The 22,553-nt window shown below is 42.0% G+C and overlaps 2 protein-coding genes across 6 annotated transcripts in view; one reads left to right on the top strand and one right to left on the bottom strand.

Moving 5' to 3' along the window:
• Nucleotides 1-216: 216 nt before the first annotated feature.
• On the bottom strand, nt 217-10,724 carry mthfd2l (methylenetetrahydrofolate dehydrogenase (NADP+ dependent) 2 like). Of its 3 annotated transcripts, none has more exons than XM_076731040.1 (8): nt 10,566-10,724; nt 9,118-9,302; nt 8,765-8,887; nt 8,255-8,407; nt 6,304-6,411; nt 3,697-3,789; nt 1,104-1,229; nt 217-711 (listed from the first exon to the last, which is right to left on the bottom strand). In XM_076731040.1, the coding sequence occupies exons 1-8, from the start codon at nt 10,706-10,708 to the stop codon at nt 596-598; spliced, it is 1,047 nt and encodes a 348-aa protein (XP_076587155.1). In that variant the 5' UTR covers nt 10,709-10,724; the 3' UTR covers nt 217-595. The 3 variants fall into 3 exon arrangements, with proteins under 3 accessions (XP_076587155.1, XP_076587158.1, XP_076587157.1); XM_076731043.1 differs by lacking the exon at nt 10,566-10,724 and adding an exon at nt 10,074-10,130; XM_076731042.1 differs by having other exon boundaries at nt 601-726; nt 10,566-10,700.
• The window catches only part of slc20a2 (solute carrier family 20 member 2), a 51,099-nt gene continuing 38,563 nt past the window's right edge, over nt 10,018-22,553 (top strand). The window contains exons 1-2 of one of the 3 annotated variants that reach the window (XM_076731035.1): nt 10,018-10,060; nt 16,165-16,431. The gene's annotated coding sequence lies outside the window, so the exon portion shown is untranslated. Of the gene's footprint in view, nt 10,061-15,468; nt 15,776-16,164; nt 16,432-22,553 lie in introns of those variants that run through there. The other 2 variants (XM_076731034.1, XM_076731038.1) reach the window with 2 other exon arrangements.

Genomic DNA, 22,553 nt, shown 5'->3' on the forward strand with positions numbered 1-22,553 from the left:
ATGTGTCTCTGATCACAGCATCAAATTATTCTGATGGCTGAAGACAACCTAGCAGAGACATTAAGAGGTGCCCCAGCAGTCCAATGGTTAAGGTGCACACTACACGACCACAGTGTCAGTGGAGCAGTGTTGCATGTCATCACTGATACAGACCGTCTAATGAAAGCGAAAAGCCACAAAAACGGCATCTGGAAATGAGAAGAAAAGAAACAATAGTTCTGGCACAGCATTGTTTTTTATTTAATATTCATTTTCCAGTGAATCTGGATGTTCAAAAATGAACCAAAACAACTTCAGTAGAAAAAATATTAATCTAAATTCTCAAAAAGTGAACTCTGAAATAAATAACTTAAATAAATAAATGAACAAATTCACAATATAAACAAAGTAGATATCAAGTAAGTTTCCCAGCAGGTATGGAGACTTGAGCTCATGGATTTTTAAATAAAAGTGTGTCAAATGCTTGGCGAAGTGTGTGTGTGCGCGTGTGTGTGTAAACCTAAATTAACTGATGTATGTATGTGTCTGTATGTATGCATATGCTGTTTGTCCTGTATATCATTCAATAAAACCAATAGCTTCATATTGTGTGTGTTTAATGCATCAGTGCGTTTCTGGCAGCAGTCACAGTGTTCTTCATCAGCATGGCGACTGTCATCGGGCCCACACCTCCAGGAACAGGAGTGATGAAAGCTGCCTTCTCCTTCACTCCTACAAGTCAAACAACTGACATGAGGTTACCAGAGTTTGATGATGATTGACAGGTATGTTAAGTCTTTGATTTGTGTGGGATATTTGTGTCACATACTTTAAACTGAGCCTGGATCTCAGCAACGTATTTATCTGTCACCATTACGTGTGTGTCATTCCAATTAACACTCCTGTGGTGAGAGTGAATATTTTCACGGGGACAATTTGACATAATACACCAAGTGTGTGACGTGAAATCCCTCAGGGTTTCCAAATTTAAATATTGGTGTTAATAAGGTAAAAACACTTGCCTGATTTAAAATACTATAGTAGTTTTAACTGCTGTTTATGACACTGCTTCACAAAAGCCTTTATTTCTGGAAAAAATCAAAAGAACATTTTTTATCATTTACCCTCAAAGTCCACGTCACCAATGAGCCGCAGTTTCCCCGTTTTTGGGTCCTGGATGCGGTTTATGCCCACGTCAATGACGGCTGCACCCTCTTTCACCATATCTGCTGTGATCAGCCTGGGAACACCTGTGCCCAGAAACCAAGGAAACAAAACAGTTTCAATTACTCTGTCACATGGTGGTAAGAGCATCAGCTACAGCACTGCATGGACACGTCATGGCTGGATTAATCTGCTTGGGGGCCCCTTGGGGGCTCTGTGCATTGTGGACATTATTCCTGGGGAACTCCATGATGATTCCCTTGATTCAATATACATGTATGCATGTATACATATATGCACCTGGTAAGCAAAATAACATCTGGAATAATTTAGATGTGAAAACTAGAGCTTGAAACGAGGCCCCTCTTTAGAGACAGTGTCTCAAGATCAGATAATAAAATGGGACCCCCTCCTCAGGCCATTCTCATGTCTGTTGATGCTGTGCTTTAGTGCCGCACATTCCCACAATTACAATTAATCAGACTACCAAAAACAGTAAATCAGTGAACTGGGGGGGTCTGGAGGCACCTGGAGGTTTGAGACCACAAGCTAATTGTTCACTTTGTTTAACCTGTGTTTCATTTTTCAGCAGAATGGACGTTTCCAAACACTCATTTCAAACCTGCATCACTTTGTTGATGGATGGTCTCTCTCAGTCCTGCTGCTGGTCAAGATGAATATATCAATTTAAATGACAACCAGAAATTAAAGTTTAAAACCTAAAAAAAAAAAAAAAAAAAAAAAAAAACCCGCACAACTATTACTGTCTGGTTGGTTGGTTGAAAGGTATCTGCAGCCACCATGACGCTCTTATCCCAACCACCATACCAATGTAAATAACCCATATCAGGACAGAGATAAAGAGCCTGCAGGTTCCATTAAGTTATCATATCAAAGGCAGTGAACAGCAAGTGATCTTTTCCTTTCAGCAGAGACACTCATCTCCTTTTAATCACAGGTTCTAATGGAATACTGTGACAATTACCATGTGACCTCAGACTGAAAAGACAGCACAGCAGAATATGATGATACATCAGCCGACTGTCTACAAGGAAGGAAACAATTAAACATGTATTTTTATGGTGACAATCACGCCACTTTGAAGCTGGCTGCCAGAAAGCTGTCAATTTTAATTCCTCAGACTGCTATTGTATCTATTCAACAACAGCACCGAGTCAATGCAGGGCCTCATTTCCAGAAATCAAACCTAACAGTTAGATGAAATGAAAATAAGGTGCCCTTCCCAGGAGGTGCTTTTAGTCATAAGGAAACAGCCTATTTATTACAAAGGAAGTCCAACATGGCACCCCCTGAGGCCTACACAGTTACTTAAGAGTCTTTCGACAGATACTCCTGCCCTGCATTGATTGATTGTTTCACATTCCAGCTGCTACACATCACTGTTGTTCTCCACAAAAGCATTAATCCCTGACCATGGACTAACAGGTAATATACTGAAACTTCACTGTTGATTATTTAGGTTCAGGTGAGATCACTTCAAGTAAGGGCTGGTAAGCACTTTCACAATCTCTCCTCCTGGTTGCATTACCAGGCCACATAGTTCCACCTATGGCAGTTCCAGCATAACAAAATGGCCTCCAAACCTGGTTTAAGGAGTATCCACTTCAGTAGCACCATAAAAAGCAGAATTACATCCCTCAAAACAAAATCTGCTTCATTCAATGGAATAATGCATAAAAATGTATGGTCCTCTACAGGAAAACAAATGTCCAGTTAAACAGCATTAGCTAATCCGTTATTATCCATTAGTGTGTTATAAATTTGTATGTGCAGAGTGATGACGAGCTTCATCTTTGAGCTCATGTCTTTATTGTAGTTGTGCTTACAATGCAACGGACAACTATAATGGCCACTGCTGAGCTTCCTGGAAGGCACAGATTGTTGCTGAAATGACTGCAAGATGGCAAAAAAAAAAAAAAAAACTGATTCAAAATGATTTGCATTGACTGAATTGACTCCATTCAAAACTGGCTTGTCACATTTTAAGACATGAGCCTGTTACACATTAAATGACAACAGGGATGCACAAAATAATGCTCTCCGTTACAGCATGACTGCTATAAACTGGGCAGTGGGCATCACTGGTGCAAACTGCCAATAACAAAATTAGATGAAATTACTACCTAATACAAATAATTGATGAACTCACTGATTTCTTAGTCAATCCAAAACCGTTAATCAATAACTATTTTAATAATCAATTATTTGAGTTTTGATTTGACTTTGCCTTATTGTGCTAGTAAACTGAGTATCTTTTCGACTGTTGGTTCAGCAAAATAAACAATCTGAAGACGTTTCACGGAGCAAACAATGACCTGAGAAATGAGTCAGCAGATTAATCGGCATTACGAATAATAGTTTCAGCCCTAAAGCTGACTGATATGTGGCAAAGCCCTACGCACGATTCTGTGTTATTAATCAATCTGAAAGACCGGTCTCAGTATCAGATATGTCACTTTGGTCATCAGTTCTGAAACTGTATAATAATAGACAGACAGGCGTGTGTCTTAATTGTGTCTGGGGTGTAATTACCTGCAGCTGCAATGATGATGTCAGCCAGGCTGGTTAACTCCTTCAGCTGGTCCTTCGGTGTACATCTGTGGGCGATGGTCACCGTGGCATCACCTGAGAGGAAACAATCAGCCAAATCACAAAAAAACAGTCATTCTCACCTATTCTCACCATCCTGGAGATGGATTTATGTGCCAAGGCTTTGAGATAACTGATTTCTGCCCCCAAATGAAGTAAAAACCCAACAGAAATGTTGTCACTCAGGATAATTCAGACATTTTCAATGAAAGCGCTCTTTTGGAACTTCTTACTTTTGAACTTTTGAAGCAGCCGTTCCTCCGAAAACTGAAAAACGTTTTCTGCTCTGAGTGTGTAATTTTTAGTGCTGTGAGCAGTACTGGCAAAATTCCATTCACCTTCACTGGACTGAGTTGGCGGCACAAGGTTCAGAAGAAGATATGTCAAAACCGCAGCACATAAAATCAACCATCTGCATGGCTCAGTGGCACAAGGGGCAAAACAAAGATTAGAGAAAAGAACATGTGTTTGTATGTATGCTCTTTTTAAATATATTAATAATGGAAGCCTGTTTGCTCTTATTTTGTATATTATATTACTGACGGGCCTGAAATTCTGCACCATGTGGTGCACTTGACACGTGACTTAGTGAGTAATTAGACAATGAGGAAATGCGACATGATGAAAGTAATCCTAATCTTCATCACTTTATGAGTAAGGGCGTCTTGCACAGTCATAACTGAAGTGTGACCAGGAGCACAGATGTGGAGCGGGAAAGAAGCAGGTTGCATAAGGGAGGGCTTGTAGGAAGATAAGAATGAAAGGGAAGGAAAGGCAAGTCACGGCACGGCAAACCTCCATGTCACATACCTTCTGTGTGTGTGTGTGTGTGTGTGTGTGTGTGTGTGTGTGTGTGTGTGTGTGTGTGCGTGCATGAGTTGCAGGGGAGAAGGGAACTGACCCCAAAATGAAAATCAACTAACTTGGAGAAGACGTTTTCTTTTCAATGATTTGAAGTTTAGTGGAGTGTATTTGCCACAGTTATACCGCGTTTTTAGCCTTCCCAGCTTTGTAATCTTGTCATCGTGAGTGTGGGCACATTCAGAAACTATCCTACATGACCTTATCTTTCAAGGAAAAGCAGGGCGTAACAGTCCATGTTTCCAAGAAGAACAAAATTCTACTTAAGTGACACATCTGATATAAAATGCAAATAAGATTTGAGCACATACTTGGTGTGGGACTTTGACAAGAATCCAAGTTCAACATCTTTTAAGATTCTGACATGCTTTGACTTGTTTCTGTTCAATACAATGCATTATGGAAAGTCTGAGTTAAAACACGACTGTCAGATATTATCTAAGTAAACTCGGTGTGTTGACAACTGGCTTTGCAAAAAGCAAAATATTCAAATCTGAAGGTAGCTTCAAAGGCACCCTGGCTTCTCTGTGTGTACAGGCTTATCAGCTTTCACAACGCAAGCTGAAGGTTTTAAAAAAGTAAATGGAAAATTTTTTTCTGTGTCACAGAAGTTCTAACTCCTAAAAAGTTTACGGTCTTGATGGCCCAGAAGTCTATGACACGCAAAATGATTCTTCAGCAGACTAGTATGCCAAACCTTTGTGTGTCTCCAGACCACGATGGAAATGTAGACAGCAACAGGCTGAAGACACATTTTAGTTCCTTTGGCTTCTTTCTTACTGGGCATAAAGTTTCGGGTACTTTTGGTGGAAATGTGGCTATGACGATTATGAGAGCAATGTTGCAGGAATTTAAAAATGCGACAGATCCTCAACAGCTGAAATCAGACGTGTTGGTCGTTGGCTGTGTTGGTTGCTTCCTGTGAGTTTTCTCTGCACTTCATCCCATATACTCAGAAAGCCACCAACAGTATTTCAGCCTTATATTTACTAAGCAGAATAGGAAAAGGAGCGTTTTTAAATATGTCAAACTTTTGCTTTGAATTGTTCCTTATAGCAGTTCTTCCAGCATGACAACATGCAGCCTTCCCTGACCTATGAAAACTTGGAGCAGCAGTACTGAGTCAGTGGCAGTTAGTACACACAATTGTAATGTGAGTGAATATTTTGTTTGCATACAGCTGCTAAAGAGCTGTTTACACCTTTGTGTTGATCTGACCTGTAATACTATGTAATGCTATACTTCTGACAGGTCAAACGCATTGCTTCATCTACACAGCAAATTCCATGCAAGGGCTTTCCAGATCCCCTCCCTTCTTCCGACACCCTTATAAGGACAGTTGATCCGTCTGCCAGCAGGGCACGCTGCCAAAAGTCTTGCCTTGTTCGGCCTTTTCGCTCACGCTCCCTGTTTTTTTTTCCCTCTTTCAGCTCTTCCAGCAGGACATGCATCAGCATTTATTGTTTAATTGACAAGGTGAGGAGTCACCAAAGCATTCTTTTACTGGTTCCATCCTGATAAATGTTTGAACGTCAAATATCTTCCAGGGAAAGCCAAGATGGTGCAACATCATGTGCCTACAAAGAGCAGCACTCCAATCATTTTGCAGTGCTGACTCTCCTGATAAACACACACACACACACACACACACACACACACACACACACACACACACACACACACACTTACCACCCGGGCGTTCATGGTTGCGATCGGTGTGCAGCAACATTGCGATGGGCATTCCAACATTTTTGGAGCGACCAGCGACCAGCACATTCTTTCCCACTGTCTCAATACCTGCACAAACACATTTTTCAAAAGTAAATGTTCTGATAAATTTTACCCGACTGACTGTCCTGTTCAGCTGAGACAAAGGAGGACTTGAGCGTGTGAGGAACAAAGTTGTTCAATAAACACAAAACACTGAAAACTGACATGAAGGTCACAGACAGCCTGTGGCAGTGTTTCACCTTTGACTGATCACATGGGCATGTGGAGGGAAGTTATTCCGCCAGCTGCACTGCAGCCAGAAACCACAATGTCACACCTGTGACAATTACCACAGCTACTGTCAGCTGACACAAAAGTCATTCTGTGATTGATAGTGGGAGAGCAGGTGTGTATATATCAGACTGATATCTCAGTTTGCTGGTAGAGTTTGGATTAAATATATGAATGTTGTCCACTCGTGCTGTCAATTTGAAAAGTTTCCAAAACTTTCAATTCAATCTGGATATCTATGTACCTTCTACAATCAACATCTTCACTCAATTTAAAACTCAGACATCCAATTAACCATAAGCTGCTGTTGAAGATGAAAAACATTTTCAAAGCAATCTTGAGGTAGAGCAAGGGAACATGTATATTACAAGCCCTTTATTTAGTCAGGTTTACAGAATTTAAAAAGTTATTATTTATTCAACATATTAATGGTTAAAACCCCATTTTAGGTCATTAACATAAGATGCACAGCAGTGCGTCCATACAGTGCAGGGACCTGAGCTTAACACTGTCTGGAGTGGGAACTGCTGATCATTTAAAGCATCATGATCATCATTAGAACTGTATCCTCTCACTGACTCTTCATCTCTGTTTTCTAGAAGGGGCATCTAAACTTTTTCTGACAGACTGTGTAAAAACATTTCCACTCAGCAGTCTCGGGCCTCCCAGCAACTACCACTGAACTAATCACATCAGCAGTGGATTTGCAGTTTGTACATTGGCAACAGCGCCCTCCACCAGGTTTGATGAGTAAAGCAACAAAGGAATCACTTGCCATAGCTGCAAATTTTCTCATATTATGAGTTTGTTTTTTGTTTTTTACTTGGAGTGTTTCTTAATACTTGCATGGCATCTGCAGTAAGAATGTAAATCCTGCATTAAATCACCACATAGCATGAAAATGTCTGATCCACTGCTGACATCTTTTTCTTAATTTATTTATATTTATTGATTGATTAAAAAAAAAACCCTACTGGCTCTTTGAAGAAAGGTTTCTTTTCTGCTGGACATTTTGATCAATATATTTTGCAACCCTGAATCTGAAGTGGTTTTGAGTACTGGTCTGAGACTAGTTTGTGAAAAAGAGCCACAACACTACATTTTCCTACGTATTTACTTTTAGGACAGCACATTCAGACCAAGTTCTTATCTGCCAGAATATTTACATCATTCCTTGGTCAAAAAAGATGACTGAGTGGTCTAGTGCATTTACACTGTGGCCAGACCTGATGTCCAGGTGGGTAAATTATTATTTGGCGCCATCTAGTGGACTACACATGAAAAGACAGCAGCACTGCCTCCACAGTTGACCAGCTTTGATGAGTGGAATATAAACTACAGAGCCAAATCGCCCTGACAGGATTGAAAACACAGCTCACACTTTTGGTGGCAATTAATTCATTGCAAATGTGCTACTATTAAGTCATATTTGATTGACAAAGTTTAATTAATAATACAATAAAGTAATGGTTAAGACAAAAGTAACAGGTTGCACTTAACAAAACCTTGAGAAACACTGACATTCAACTTCATTCAGTTCAAAGGATCTACAGATTATTTGTCTGCAGCACTGTTAAAAACAGAACAATAAATAATCATTAAACTCCTGAGTGATGGCGCTGAAGAGTTTGTGGTTTACCTGCTCTTTTGATGATCTCCCAGACAGCTGCAGGAGTAGCAGGCACCATGGATCTCTGGTCCAGACACAGCTTTCCAATATTCACAATATGGAAGCCATCTACATCCTTCTCCGGAGCGATGGCATTACATACTGCTCGCTCATTGATGTGTTCTAAAGAGGGGAGAGAGCAGGACAGATATGCAATGATATTACAATAAAGCTCAGAAGGTACATTAATGGCTTACTGACCACGACATCATACAGTGGGACTGTTGCTGTTCTAAACTTACAGTGTGTGGATGTTTTAAATATTGCCAGACAAGTTAAAAAATCAAGTGTAAGATATCAAACTTTTAATAAAATGTACATTTACTTATTTAACTAAAAGCCAGCTTTGAAATTATGTGGCTTTCACAAATACTTGTCACATTACATAAATGCGATCACTGCAAACTGAACTGTACAGACCAGCTGTTTAACTTTGATGTCCATGAGAAAAACTTGTGCAGCTGTGGTGCTTGTGTTTACCAGGAAGTGGCAGCTGCACCAACAGGCCGCTGACCCTCCAGTCACGGTTCATCTTGTCAATCAGCTCCAGCAACTCCTCCTGGGAGACCGAACTAGGCCGCACCACTGTGTCACTGGAAATACCTGGAGAGCACGCACACATCACACACTCTACGTTCAAAATGTTGCCATGTGCATGTTATATTTTCAACATTACGTTGGTTTTGCTTATAAAAAACGTGTTTATCCATGTGTATCTGTTTGTCCATGCATGCCTAAAATTGTGAAGTGCATTAGCTAGAAATATGTTAAGATCATTGATCTGTATGATACACATACAGTGTTCAGGAATGCATGCAAAGCCCATATCTGACCCAGGATGCTGGCTGCCCGGGTCTTGTTCTTAACATAGGTACGACTGGCTGGATCATCCCCAACTAACACCACTCCTAAGTGGGGTCTCATGTTGCCCTGAGCTACCAGCTCCTCCACATCACGCTGGATCTCTCTGTGGATCTGACGAGCCAACTCCGTCCCCGAAATCACCACAGCGGCGTGTCTGAAGGGGTAAAAAGGCAAGAATGAGTGCACGTACACATCACAGACTGCAAAACAGACATAAAACAATCCTTGGTAGCAGCTCTAAGATGCTAAACAGCAAAGGATACTGATGTTCATGTTGGCACCACATCCGTTTGACATATCATACTTGATTATGTGAACACAACTGATGATGTACATGCATCTGGCACATCATTATGAATGTCTGCCCTTCTAATTTACAGTATAAGATGCACAGATATATTACAATTAGTCATTTGGCAGACGCTTTAATCCAAAGCAATGCACATATGAATTCACACACCGATGGCACAGCATCAGGGCAGTTTTGGGGTTCAGTATCTTGCCCAAGGATACTTCAGCATGTGGACTGCGGAGGCCAGGGATTGAACCACCAACCTCCTGATAGGTGGAGACCGCTCTGCCTCCTGAGCTACAGCCGGCCTTATATATAGATGCAATGACACTCCTGTCAGTCAGTCAGTGGGTGTACTTGTACGCTTCAACATTCATTTGCAGCTTTTACCTTTTAGCTAGCTGAACAGCAGCAGTCATGTAATAATAATACCTGCTTATAGAAGTAAAGCCACTTTTTGTAAAAGTGTAGGTGTTACAAATTTAAGTGAGTACATCTGAGCTATCTATTGTGAATTAAATATCAAGTACACCTGTGTGAAAATTGCACCTGTGCCAGTGTTGCATCTTTTCAGTATTGAACCGCAGCCGTTGGTTTTCGAGCTCTAACAGAGACTGGCGGTAAGTTACTCACCAGAGTACAAATTAATCTTATTCTTCTCTTGTCTTCCGAGTGGAATAATGATTTATGATTTATGGTTTTCGACACTGCGGGAGTGAATGAGACCTGTGTGTTAAGAAGCTTAAATCACTGCGGTTTAAGGTCATTATTAGCATCGGAGATTCACGTTAACGGCTCTGTAACTGAAGCTAACCGTCCGCTCCTCCTGTTAAGCTACAACCGGCGAAACTGCGGCGAGTTATGTAACATTAATGCTAATACAGACACCTTTACTGACCGCACTGTCGCTTCTATCAGACCCGTAATTGACCTCTCGGCTTAAGGGACGTCCAATAAACCGTCCCTCTCTGCCGTGAACGGTGAAACCTGCTGTCAATCACCATCCGCTGACACGTGACGGCGCACACGCCTTCGCCGGCGCTGAAGCGTCGCTCATCCCTCCGCGAAGTAACAGCGAAGAGCAAAAGAAAAGAACGGCGGTGTTCTGAACGCGGTGCTCTTTACCTCGTCGCCGACTGGTGAAGATGTCTCCTCTGACTGTCGCATTTTCTGTGCATCCGCAGTTTGGCCCGGCAGCAGTGATGGTGTAACGTTAGCGGGCTACAAATCCTGAAGGAGGAGCGTAGCGGTGAAACAGAGGCCGCCATGTTTGTGTGTGTGCGTGTGTGTATGTTGTAGCGCGTGTGTACGTTGTGCGCGTGTGCGTGCGCGAGAGGAAGAAAGGAGGGCAGGGAGATGTGTACAATACAGCTGATGAATGATAGGCTGCTCTGAACATACTGCGCGTGCTGAACATACCTGTGCATGTGAGGAGGGAACATGGTCGTAACTGATCGTTGTTCATTGTGTAACTCAAATGAAATGAAGCTGCAGTAAGTACACTGCTGTTACGGAAAAAATACACCACATACATCCAGTGTTGAAAAGTACATTTTCCCAAGTAGATTACATTACAGTCAATGTGAAAATCAGTGAAGGAATTGAAGTGAAAAGAAAAACTAGAGGTGCTTGGTTGACCCAGCTGTGTCCATCTATTCAGGTGTCTTTTCAAACCTGCATGAATATACCTTTATGTGTGGGACCTTGACGAGTATTACCACTGAGAGGGAGGTTAGAGTTTGTCAGTCTCAGTACACAAACCTCTGCAGCCCCTGAAAGTTAAAGGGCTCGTTTGCTATTTAATAAGTTTTAGGTTGTTGTTTTCTTTTTTTCTTTCTTTCTTTCTTTTTTTTAAAGAAAAAAAAAGTAAAAATTCTCTGAATATATTCTGGTTTCTTCACTCCTCTATGACAGTAAACTGAATATCTTTCGGTTGTGGACAAAACAAGTTATCTTGGACTTTGGGATACAACTAGTTGATTAATCAAGAAAATAATCAACAGCTTAATTGACAGTGAAAATAATCGCTAGCTGCAGCCCTAATCCATACCACCCTCATGTCAGTTTGGTAAATCAGAAGCTAGGTTGTGACGTGTTGTCTCACCTTAACATAAAAGTGAAAACGTGGAGAAACGGCCAACGTGGATCTGTCCAAAAGTAAGAAAACCAGCATCTCTGCAGTTCACTTATTAAGCTCAGCAAGTCACATAACTGCTTTATAAAATGACAACTTGCAACTTTACACTGTTTTGTCTCTACAAAACAATCAGTATATAGCATGTTAATTCAGTATGCATATACTGTGTGTATATATTTACACATATACAACAAATGTTGAACATACATCTTATGATCATTACATTTGATAAAACTATAGCTTGTATTTTGGCGATTTCTGTCCACAATGTTGTATACTATATCAATTTCAGTACATTTTAAGTGACATTTAGACTCTGGATTCTTTCTTATTTGGAAGTATAGTCATGTAAATATGACAAAAGATAAAGCGTTAACCAAAAAAGAAACGCAATGTTACGCTATATCCTGTTTTGCCACAAGGTGGCAGCAAATATTTGGTGCATTAAGTGAATTTCTTTTGTGGTTCATTCGAAATGCTTGAAATTTCAGAAAAAGAAAAAAGAGTATCAGGTGTCCACTGAGAATATAATGTACAAATCATGCAAAGCAAATGATTCAACAGTCCAAACTGAAGGAAGAAGAACCAGGATTATGGCCCAAGGCGCGCCGCTTTGAACGATTAAGAAAATAGGGGCAGGGTAAACAACATGGGGAAGGCATGTCACTTATACGAGCCTGTCTCCTACAAATCACATTAGAACTGACATTTCATGCTAGAAATTACATTCATATGCTACTAAGACAAATGTGCTTGTTGGACGCTTCAGTGGGTGCACAAAGGACATGTATTATTATCAAGACCACAGTCTAACTAACATAAGTGTTAGTTGTATAAACACGAACATAAAAACCAGAAAAGTGACTATTGTTGTCAGACTTGATCACAGTCATTGTCAACATTTTGTCATGTTGAGGTTTTGCAGCTCTGATCCACACAAAAATCCCATATGTCAACTTTCACAACAAATTCATCCACATGCAAATGTGGATTTGAGCTATTTCACATGTGAAACAGCATTTTAGACACCAAATATACAATTTCTCCAAAGGGCTCCATATGTGATAATCACATAAGGCGAGCTAAAAGAGAAAGTGAATACTGGACACTCATCAGGTGACCAGAAACATGACTCCACTCCAAATGAATGCTAATGTTGCTCTGTGTCATGTTAATGTTTTTAATCAGTTCATGCAGCTTGTGAGTTAACATGAGCCAGCTATTTTTACAACGGCCACTGTAAGCAACATATATATACAGAAGCTGACACCATGGTAACTGCACAAGTAAGGCCTAAACAATCTTGCTCACAGTGGTGTGGGTTATGTAATTGGATTCCCACACATGGGTGTTAAAAAGTTCAAGAGTACAAAGTAAGGAACCTTTGAAATGAAAAGCAGAGTGAAGAAAGAAAACTTTAATGCAAATAACTCAAATAACTGACAAAATCCAAATTACAGTGTTCATGCAGGAGGCTTGGAGCAAAACAAAAAGCTGTTAAATTGAATGGCATAATTCTGAATGGTAATTATAGTGACGCATTTAGAGTAAAGGTTTATTTGAGTGGTGGGAGTGTATTCAGAAAATGTGGTAAACACCACTCCCAGCCAGGCTTGCCTGGACATGAGACTGATCAAGAATGTACACATTATTGTGTGTGACAAAAGCCAAGCAGCAGTCTATCTTGTTAATGGCTTTTACATACATGTCTGTTTGCCGAGCCATAGGTTAGTTGCGTAACTGCAAAAACCCTTTTTTTCTTCAAAGAGAAACATAATGATCCTGTTGATGATACATTCCAGTAACAGATGAAAAGTAGTCATTCGATTGTCACTGAGCATCGTAACGTGTGCAATCTTCTGCAGAACATTACAAATTTTCTGATCTGGCGGTTGGTCATTACAACAGCACAGACCGAACAGTAAATGATACAGATGCCAACCGGAACCCAACATGGTACGAGAACTCTCCAGGAAAGCAAGAACAAAGAGGATCAATTTCCTGTAACTGTGGAGAAGCTGCGATATGTGTTGTGTGACTGTTAGAGAGCAGACTGAGACAGTGCATCTGAGGCACAAGATGTTGATCCTTAAGTGCTTGGTTGACAAGTGGTGCTGTGAAAAAGCCTCTGAACCGGGGTTGCCACACTTGAGTGAAGAAAATAAACTCTTGCTCCGTTCAAAAAATTGGATCATCTTCGAAAATGGGAGGATGATGAGAAGATCACAGATGATCCATATAACCCTTGTGGGTCAGACACAGTTTAATCCAACTGCATCTTTTGACAAGTACTCTTGCCATCTTCATCCAGAATTTGATCCCTCATCATTGTGACGAAGCCCCAGCAAACCTTATTCAATCACTCCGGTCTTGACCAAGTTTGAATCAGTGCTGGCATAAGGTTTCTGAAACATTTCTATACATGTGGTACGATCTTCTATATCTGCTGCATGGCTTATGCGTTAGGTGTACGATACTACCATGCTGCTAACTTGTAACTGCATCTTTTCACATTTTATCAAGATCAGCATATGAAAGTCATATATTATTTGTGTCTAACTGCTGTTTGCTGCTCAGCATGTCTGCTGTTAATCTGTGCTGCTTGGCCGTGGAGGGCTAAATGTACCAACTAGTTGATACTGTAGCTGTGTTATTGTATTAGTCTTTTCCTGTTGCTTGAGGATGCTTAGTGAGTTGCTGTCTTCGTGGCATCTTGTTGTCCTCTGTCTGTAAGTTTTAACCATCACCTCACTGGCCTAAAAATATCTTGCCTGCAGTCGACGATAAGCCAGCTGGCTAATATTAGCACTTCTACAGAAATGTGTATTAATATGCATTGTCCTTATAAATAAATGAAACGACAAATGAGTTGGGCAGTTTTTGGTGTGGCATGTAATGATTTTGAGTCCCTGTTGAGGACAGGCTGATGCTGTAGCCTGCTTGTTGCTTTTAGCAAAAACATCTTATTCAGTACAATAGGAAAGCTAGCCCTCCTCCTATATATAGCTGCTGGGTTGACAAGGTGGCGGTTCATCTGAAATTGGATGAGCTTTAATACACTATTTAGGACTTCATTAATAAATTCCATAAAGATATGATAACCACAACTTTGGTCAATCATTGTAGACTATGGCTCTGTGACAGTGTTTTTCTGTGTTGGCCAGTCCTTCAGGGGATGGCGTGGGCACCGAAATTGATGTAAATCAAAAACCAAATGACATTTGAATTTAGAAATTGCTGTCTTATCCTCACGGGGGTGAGCTTTAAAAGAGCTCTATCACATTTTAAATCTGCTCTTAGACCCTTACAAGATTCCACGGGATTATAATGACAGGAAAAGCCCTGTTGGATTTGTTGTGCACAGAGTTGGCCAACAGGCTAAAGACTGTTTGGTGCTGTCTGGTAATATGCGGCCTTGTGTAGGTTGAGAACATTTTCATGGCTGTTGATTCCAGTGTGGAATAATAAGGTAAGCCCATGCAGCTAGGCGTGGGTGAAACTCTGCACAGACAGTCAGTGAGAGTCAGTTGTTCCACCCCTCCACGAGATGAATGGAGCAGAGTCATGTCCCAACAAGACACAACATTTATACCATTCAAAAGGGAAATTATGTCTCAGATCAAAGACACAACAGGTCATCAGTGTCATAACTTTTTATACGAGATGCTTCAAACCGTGGGAACTGTGGCTCATTTTAATGTGAAATTTGGAAACGTGTTTTTAAAAAAATTATCCTATATATTTTTTTGGAATCTAACAAATACCTACCTTTGCTCTCTATTGTATACTGTAACTGTCTATCATGCCTTTAAAGCTGGTGTAATTACCCTCCCTTCTCTCTCCCACTCACTCATGTTGACTGGCTGGGCCTGTTACGTAACATATTTATGCGTCGCGCACGTGGCCACAGCCATAATAGATGGGCAACATTTTGACGGATTAAACATTACCATCGACCCAGTGATCACACCATTCACACGCAACCTACCATTTACCTCTGAGGCGCAGAATCAGGGCGAGGTCAGGGGAAATTCTGCTCAAATAACCCTAATTTTTCCACCAAAATGACGGGGTCGAGAAGACGGATTCCTCCGCTCGGCACGGGTCCTCTCCGTCTCAACCATTAAAATAATCCACAGTGAAGGCAGCCTATGGGAGGGGACCAGGACAGTGTGTTTGCTCTTAACTAGATCTGAAGGTACACTCAGCTGCTGCACTGTGTGTTTTGGTTGTGCCATCAAATGCACGAAGTTGTCTTTGTTTGTAGAGGCTGGGAGAAAAAAATAGATCATCTTTATTCCAGGGAACAGGCAGGCGCACGTGTGAACGCTCATTTAAAGCAAAGTTTGGAAATAAATATTCCTGCCGCTGCTGCGCGAGTGTGTTCTGAATAACAAAATCTGATTAACAGTCTTAAGAGGACATTTTTAAGCAATTCGTGCATTTAACGAACGTGTGTTTTGTCCCTCTCCCCCCCTATATGGCCTCAGCATGCCCGCAACAGACTGACCACTACTCCTCTCTCCCTCCCTCCCTCCCTCCACTTCCCCGTCTCACGCTACCCCCCCCCCCCCTTCCATCACATAGCTGTCATCCTGAGCAGCGTTGAGACGACGGCTCAATCCCCAAACGCCCGGATGAGAGCAGCAGGCAACGTTCAGGGCAACATGGTCGCATGAGTCGGCCGAGTCGAGGGCTACCATTCCTGGGGGACGACAGCCACTGCTGGAATCTGTGACATTTTCGACGCTACCCACGGAAGGAGAACGGTTCTGGGAAAATACAGGCAGGGATAGAGGCGTGGAGGCGGAGAGGAACGGCACAATTCCCCTCGTGTGGTGTCCTATTTCGTTGGTAAGTACATTTTGTCTGACCAAAAAAAAAACGCTGCCCCTGTGTCTTCCCCCCCTTCGACGCGGGTTTTATCTGGTTTAGCCACTTTCTTTGCGCATTTCTTTGCGGTGAGCGTCCACGCGGGCTGCATTTTGAGGAGGAACGGGCCTGGTAAGTGTGAACACAGTAAGAGAGAAATGTCTGTGTACTTCAGTCAGCTGCTGCGGCTCACAGCCACGCAGTCTGCTGACTTGTGTTCACGCAGCTCTGACAGGAATCACTGTATTGTGTCGCGTTTCACCGCGAGCAGCGAACATTTTGTGTTCGCCTGCTCGCGGTGTTGTTGCCACTGCTCACACGCACTCCTGAACGAGTGAATGGAGCTGCTACACGTGTGTGACTGCACATCCGATACCACAATAGCAGCGATTCAGATACGCTTCCCGGTGGTCGGTCCGCCGGTCTGAACCAGTGTGGGAAACTGGAAAAGCCAAGAAAATGCGAGCACTTGGCCCGCAGCGCCGCTTTCAGAGAGGGTCTAATTACTTTGCTGTTAATCACGCGAGTTCATTTCACTCTGTTGAGCTTTTCCGTGCTTGTTTGACGACAAGGCGGGTCGACATCTGGGCATGCGCGCTGTGCGCCGCCACAACCGCTCCACTGCTCACCAACAGTGAGAAGTTTGGAGGAAGGCGAACCCAAACATCCCAGAAAAGCCTCAGGTCACTTCCCTGCTTTCCACCAGGAGCTCCAGGCTTTAGTTATCTACCTTGATATTTGACTGTGGACGCTGTAATTGTTTCAGACAGACACAGACAGCCTGATGTGTTCAATTACAGATGTGCATCTGCAACAACAAGCCAGACAATTAATGTGACACGGTGTGTTTCTGCTACCGAGGCCCCGCCACTGTTTTCAGGGCTAGTTTCTCCCTTTGTGCCCATGATAGATAACTATTTTCCAGCAAGAAAAATGACAAACACTGGAACAGGCAACACAGGGGAGGAAAGAATAACAGGCTCTTCCTGCAAAATAAGTATATTGTGTGCTGGCATGAAATGAGATTTACGGCTGTGTAAAAGTTCCCAATCAAGTTCTGTCTTGAAAATGTTATTTAAGAAAAAGTATGTGTTCTTACAGAAATGCACTTAAAATATAAAAAGTAAAAATAGCCAATAGAGAGAAATGCCCTGTCTGTCTGGTACACCTTTATATATTTATTAATAGATTATTATTACTGATGCATTGATGTGTGAGCAGCGTTTTACTGTTGTAGTCAGTGCAGGTGGAGCTGATTTTATCTGCTTATGATTATAACTGCTTACTGTTGGATAATTTAATCTATAACGATGTATCATATCATATGCTTTTTATGTAAAATCTTAATTTATAAAATAACTGTTTACTGGAGTCAAATGAATATTGTGAAAGAACAATATTTCCCAATAAAATGTGGTGGAGCAGGAGTGTAAAATAGCATAAAATGGAAATACTCAAGTAAAGTACAAGTAGCTCAAATTGACCTTTTGTTAGTATAATGCAAACTCTACACAATTTTCCATAAATATGAGTTAATACACTGAAGACAACAAAATACAAAATTATTAGCTTTACAAAGAATTTATTGTACCACCATTGCTCTGTATATATGTATGTATTATGTGGTGTTTTGTCTGTTGTCGTTATTTTAACGAGTCAGATCCGATGTTCATATCATATTCTTTAAGCTGCACATACCCCACACTCAGAATACCTTATCCTATGGCCCACGTAGGCAGTGGAAGCACATAGCATTCAACAGCCAGGATGATGTTTGAGAGTTAATGATTAATCTGCATATTATGATAAGAAAGAGTGCTAAAGAGGAAGAGTGCTGGGGTCTGCCGCTACCTCGCATGTTTTTCCTGCCGTCGTTCTCCCTAAAAGCCTCGCAGCGCTTCTACACAGCAGGGGCTCGTAAACTGCAAATACACTGATTGTTGTATCTCGTCTAGCCATAAATGTTGTAGAAGAGATATGAAAGCGTATTATGATAAGATACACAGATTAATGACTTCCCGATTTTGACACACCCTCATGCTGTATTTGAACATATGCATGCTCAGTCTGGGGCTTCTGTTGACCACCTTCTATGATAGCGTTCACGTCCCCAGCCTTGCCCTCTCCCATCCCTACACGGTTTGAAAACATACCCACCTGTCTATGAAGTCTGCTGAGTATTCATGAAATACCACAGCTCCTCGCACCCATGTTTATACCTTAGATACACTATTTGTAGAGCTCTCAAAGTGATTCATGAAGAATTCTCGCTCCCACGCAGTTTAATCTTTAATTTGCGGCGATGTGATTCGCTGAAAGAAAGCGCTCTCCAGGAAACCTTTCAGTTAAATTTCTATGTTGAGGCCCAGCAAGTGTCGCTGCAGAGGTGCTGGCTCATCAGGTGGCTTTGGCAGAGAGGGAAAACAAATCATCACTGTGGTTGCCCTCCTCCTGGCCGACCCTTAATTAGATTTTCCTATCACGATCTTGTGGAATTAAGGTGGGTTCACAGAAACATTAGGGAGAGATTCAGGTTATATTTTCTCTGTATTTCAACCTGCCCTTTGTCAGTGTAATCGTCTTTGGAAAAAACAAAACAAATGGAGGCAGAGTCATTCACAGTAAATTGCCAGGGTGCAGCCACCGCTCAGACCACACTGTCAATACAGTCTCTCTTTTACGCGAGCCCATAAATCCAAATGCTTCATAACAGACACATAGCAGTGCATATCGAAACAGCAGTTAAGTTGGGCAGCCTGAGCTGGTTTTATGGGTGTTCTGCGTTGGAGATGGCTGTCAGTGGAGGAGGGGAGGGCAGAGCTGTTTACACGCATGGAAGAAGTATGTGCACATTGTGTAATGTTTTCATATTCAACAAGATGCCGAAAGAGCAGAGTCAGACCAGTTTTCATGGAGGCGTTCTCTCTCCGTACACGTGCGCTGTCACTTCACAGTTTCTAGGAACTTTCTGTCCTCTGCGACTCCACCTTTTAGTTCCAGGTCAATGTTAAATTCACCTTCGGCCTCTCGCTCCGTCACAAGAATGTCTTCCACAAGCGGGCAGGTCACACCGCATTACTTCACAGTCTCTCTCAGTGCGCGATGTGCCTGTTTCCTCAAAGGCTTTATACGGTGTGTTTTCTCTGTTCGACAGACAGTGGGCCAGGATTCAGTCTGCGCAGTGTGATACAGGATTGCAGAGATGTAGTTCAAAGCCAGATTTCCATGATCAGGTTAATGGTGCTGAGACAATTCATTCATTAATTTCTTAGTTGATATATATGAAAAAAATCAGCGATCAATTAATTGAACAAAAATGCCAAATATTTGCAGGTTGTGGATTTTCAAGTACGAAGATTCACTACATCCTTGATTTGCATCTTAGATATATATTTTGGATAAAGCTTGACCAACACTGGATCTTTGAGGCTGATATTTGTGTTTTAGAGTTCGGTGGTCAAACTAGGTAATGGAGACTCTGTTTCTAAATAACCTGAAGCATATTTTTAGCATACTTGCACTGCAGCGTCTTGTTACGTATTGGCCGACATATACGCCCGTACTGATACACCTGCCATATGCTAATATTGGCCAATTTATCGGTGGAGCCTCTAGCGTGTCAGACAAAACAAGCAGTTTGAGGTCCTCACCTTGAACTCTCCGAAAATATGATGGCAATTTTCACTTTGTTGACCTTTTTTAGTCATGCTAGTGGCATGGCCCGAGGGACGGCGGTGTCGGTCAGTCCACCGCTCTGGTCCAGACTGAAATATCTCAGCAATTATCAGATGGATTCGGATGACATATTGCACATACTTTCATGATCCCCAGAGGATGTATTTTGATGCCTTTAATGATCCCCTGACTTTTCTACAAGCCAACTTATGTTTGGTCTCGGGCCTTTAAAGTTGATAGGCTTAATTTGTAGCATCAGCCCCAGTTGATATAAATGGCAGTCAGGTGACTGCTCGGTTTGATCCTGCAGAAGGCAGAGAGCCGAAACGTTAAACCTCATGAGTTGAAATAAATGCATCAGAGTTATGATTGTTGGCTTCCCCAGTATATGACCAAATACCTGCAAAGCTAATGACATCACCTTTATCGTCAAAGTGTAGTGTATTTTTTGTTAATCAGCAAATGTTAGTGTGCTAATATGCTAAACAAAGACGTGATGGCATTTAGCTCAAAGCATCACTATTCTAAGCTTTGTGCTTGGCTGGTATTTCTTATTCACACTGAAGAATGAGTTCATTAATCAGTAAATAACAGATGAATCAGGAATGAAAGTCGTTGTCAGTTGCTGCCTCACAGCATAACTCAGCAGCTGCTAGCACATCAGATGTAGGCGATTTTATGTTGTCTATCAAAAGAGGTTTTTCAAGTGCAGCTGCCAAATACAAAAGAGCTCTAGAGTTTAGAAGTGAATTCTCACTTTCTCACAAAAAAGAAGACACGACCTTGATCTTGTAGATTGACATGAGAGGAAAGAAACGTATGGAAAATGCACTGGAGTCTGTTCTGGTTTCCATGACGGTAGGGCCCCGTGCAGGCTGGCCCTTCTGCCGGTGGGTGTGTCTGCATCTCTGTGGGCGGAAGGGCACTTGGCACCCGGGCTGGCAGTGTCGCAGTCAGAGAACAGTCTGTCTTTCTGATTGGCCCACCTCGCCCTCGGAGCACAATCGCACTGTTATGTCTGAGCCCTGCTTCGCCATGGCAACATCACATGATAGCACAGAAAGAGTGGGAATCTCCATGCTGTGTATGTGTGTGTGCGCCGCACGTCTGCTCGTACTAGCGTTGCTTAATCCATGCTCTTGTTGAAAATCTGGTTCGGCATGTCACCGATCATGTGGAGCCGATAACGTCTTTCCATTTTTTTTCCATTAAGAGAGGAAAGGTCTGCGTGTGAGGGCTGCTGCTGTTGTTGTTGTTGTTGTTAAAGGAAACTGAGAAGAGCGCACATTAAGCAAGATGCTAGCCATCAGCGCTAGAGAAAGACACCAAAAACAAGTGGTACAAGCTTAATAGCGGCACTTTTTTCAGACATTGCAGTTCCGTGAGTCTCTTGATGATTGCTTCAGGGTCAGGGCACCGCTGTAAGCTCGGGAAAACAATCAAAAAGCATTTCAGCTCTTAATTGGACTACTTTACAACCACTGGTTCAGCTTTGTCTCCGCATTTAACCAGATCTAAGTTTTTTGGACAGAAAAATACTTGAGGCTGCATTTATACACTTAAATATTTGTGGTTTGTCCACATGTATATGTATGCAGCTGGTTTCAGGGAACTCCTGTCTAGTGGCAAGCTCACAGGCGATAAAAAATGTTGGCATCCCGTAATGCTCGTCTGTCCTCCTGTTAACACTGTCACGTAGGCCTGCATTCTTCTTTGACCCAAAAGTGAGCCTTAATAGCTCATAATGCGCCGATTTCTTTTTACCGACATGTCTTCACAAAACGATTGTGGTATTTTTGAAGCTTTCTTCTGTCTTCTTGACAAACATCAGCCTTTACAGTTAGCATTGACTCACTTATTTTTCACGCCGGCGGCCATAGGCTTCCCGGTAGTTTTCCACGTCTTGGTCGCTTTGAAGAAAGAGAAGAAACCTCTATTCTTTAAGTTATTACCTCCTTAAAGACAAAACCTCTGGATTCTTCCCGTGAAAAGGGAACTCAACTTTAACAATTAGCCATTTATTACCCTAGTTAGCGTGTGACTGGTTATGCTGGTTGCATCGTTTTCTCTGACCCATTGTGTGTTTTTGGCTGTGTTTGTGCTCTCCACTCAGGCCATGAGAGCCGTTTTGTCGTGTTTCTGGTGGCCTTCTGTAAGCGGCAGGGTCTGTATCAAAGCGTTGTCACACAGAGCGTCTCTTGTTTGGGTGCTGGCCTGGTGTTAACTATGCTAATGACAAGCTTACTGCTGAACTGTGAGGCATTGTGGTTTTATTTATGGGAGGCAGAATGGACATTACTTTCCTGTTCAAAGTACATTTGTTCAGAAGCACCTATGGCTTGCTTGACTTTAATGAGTCATAATTTTGCCACTAAGGCCTGGGGTCAGTCTGAGGTCTTGGAAAAGTTCTGATGGCAAAGCACTTGAGG

The sequence above is a fragment of the Chaetodon auriga genome, chromosome 5 (assembly GCF_051107435.1).
Source record: "Chaetodon auriga isolate fChaAug3 chromosome 5, fChaAug3.hap1, whole genome shotgun sequence".
Taxonomy (NCBI): Eukaryota; Metazoa; Chordata; class Actinopteri; order Chaetodontiformes; family Chaetodontidae; genus Chaetodon; species Chaetodon auriga.

Coding starts and splice junctions, on each gene's coding strand:
- mthfd2l (XM_076731040.1), bottom strand. CDS start 10,708: ATGGCGGCCTCTGTTTCACCGCTACGCTCCTCCTTCAGGATTTGTAGC. Junction 3,790..6,303: donor CAACCATGAACGCCCGGGTG/GTAAGTGTGTGT, acceptor GTTTCCTCTCAG/GTGATGCCACGGTGACCATC. Junction 712..1,103: donor TGGTGACGTGGACTTTGAGG/GTAAATGATAAA, acceptor TTTGACTTGTAG/GAGTGAAGGAGAAGGCAGCT.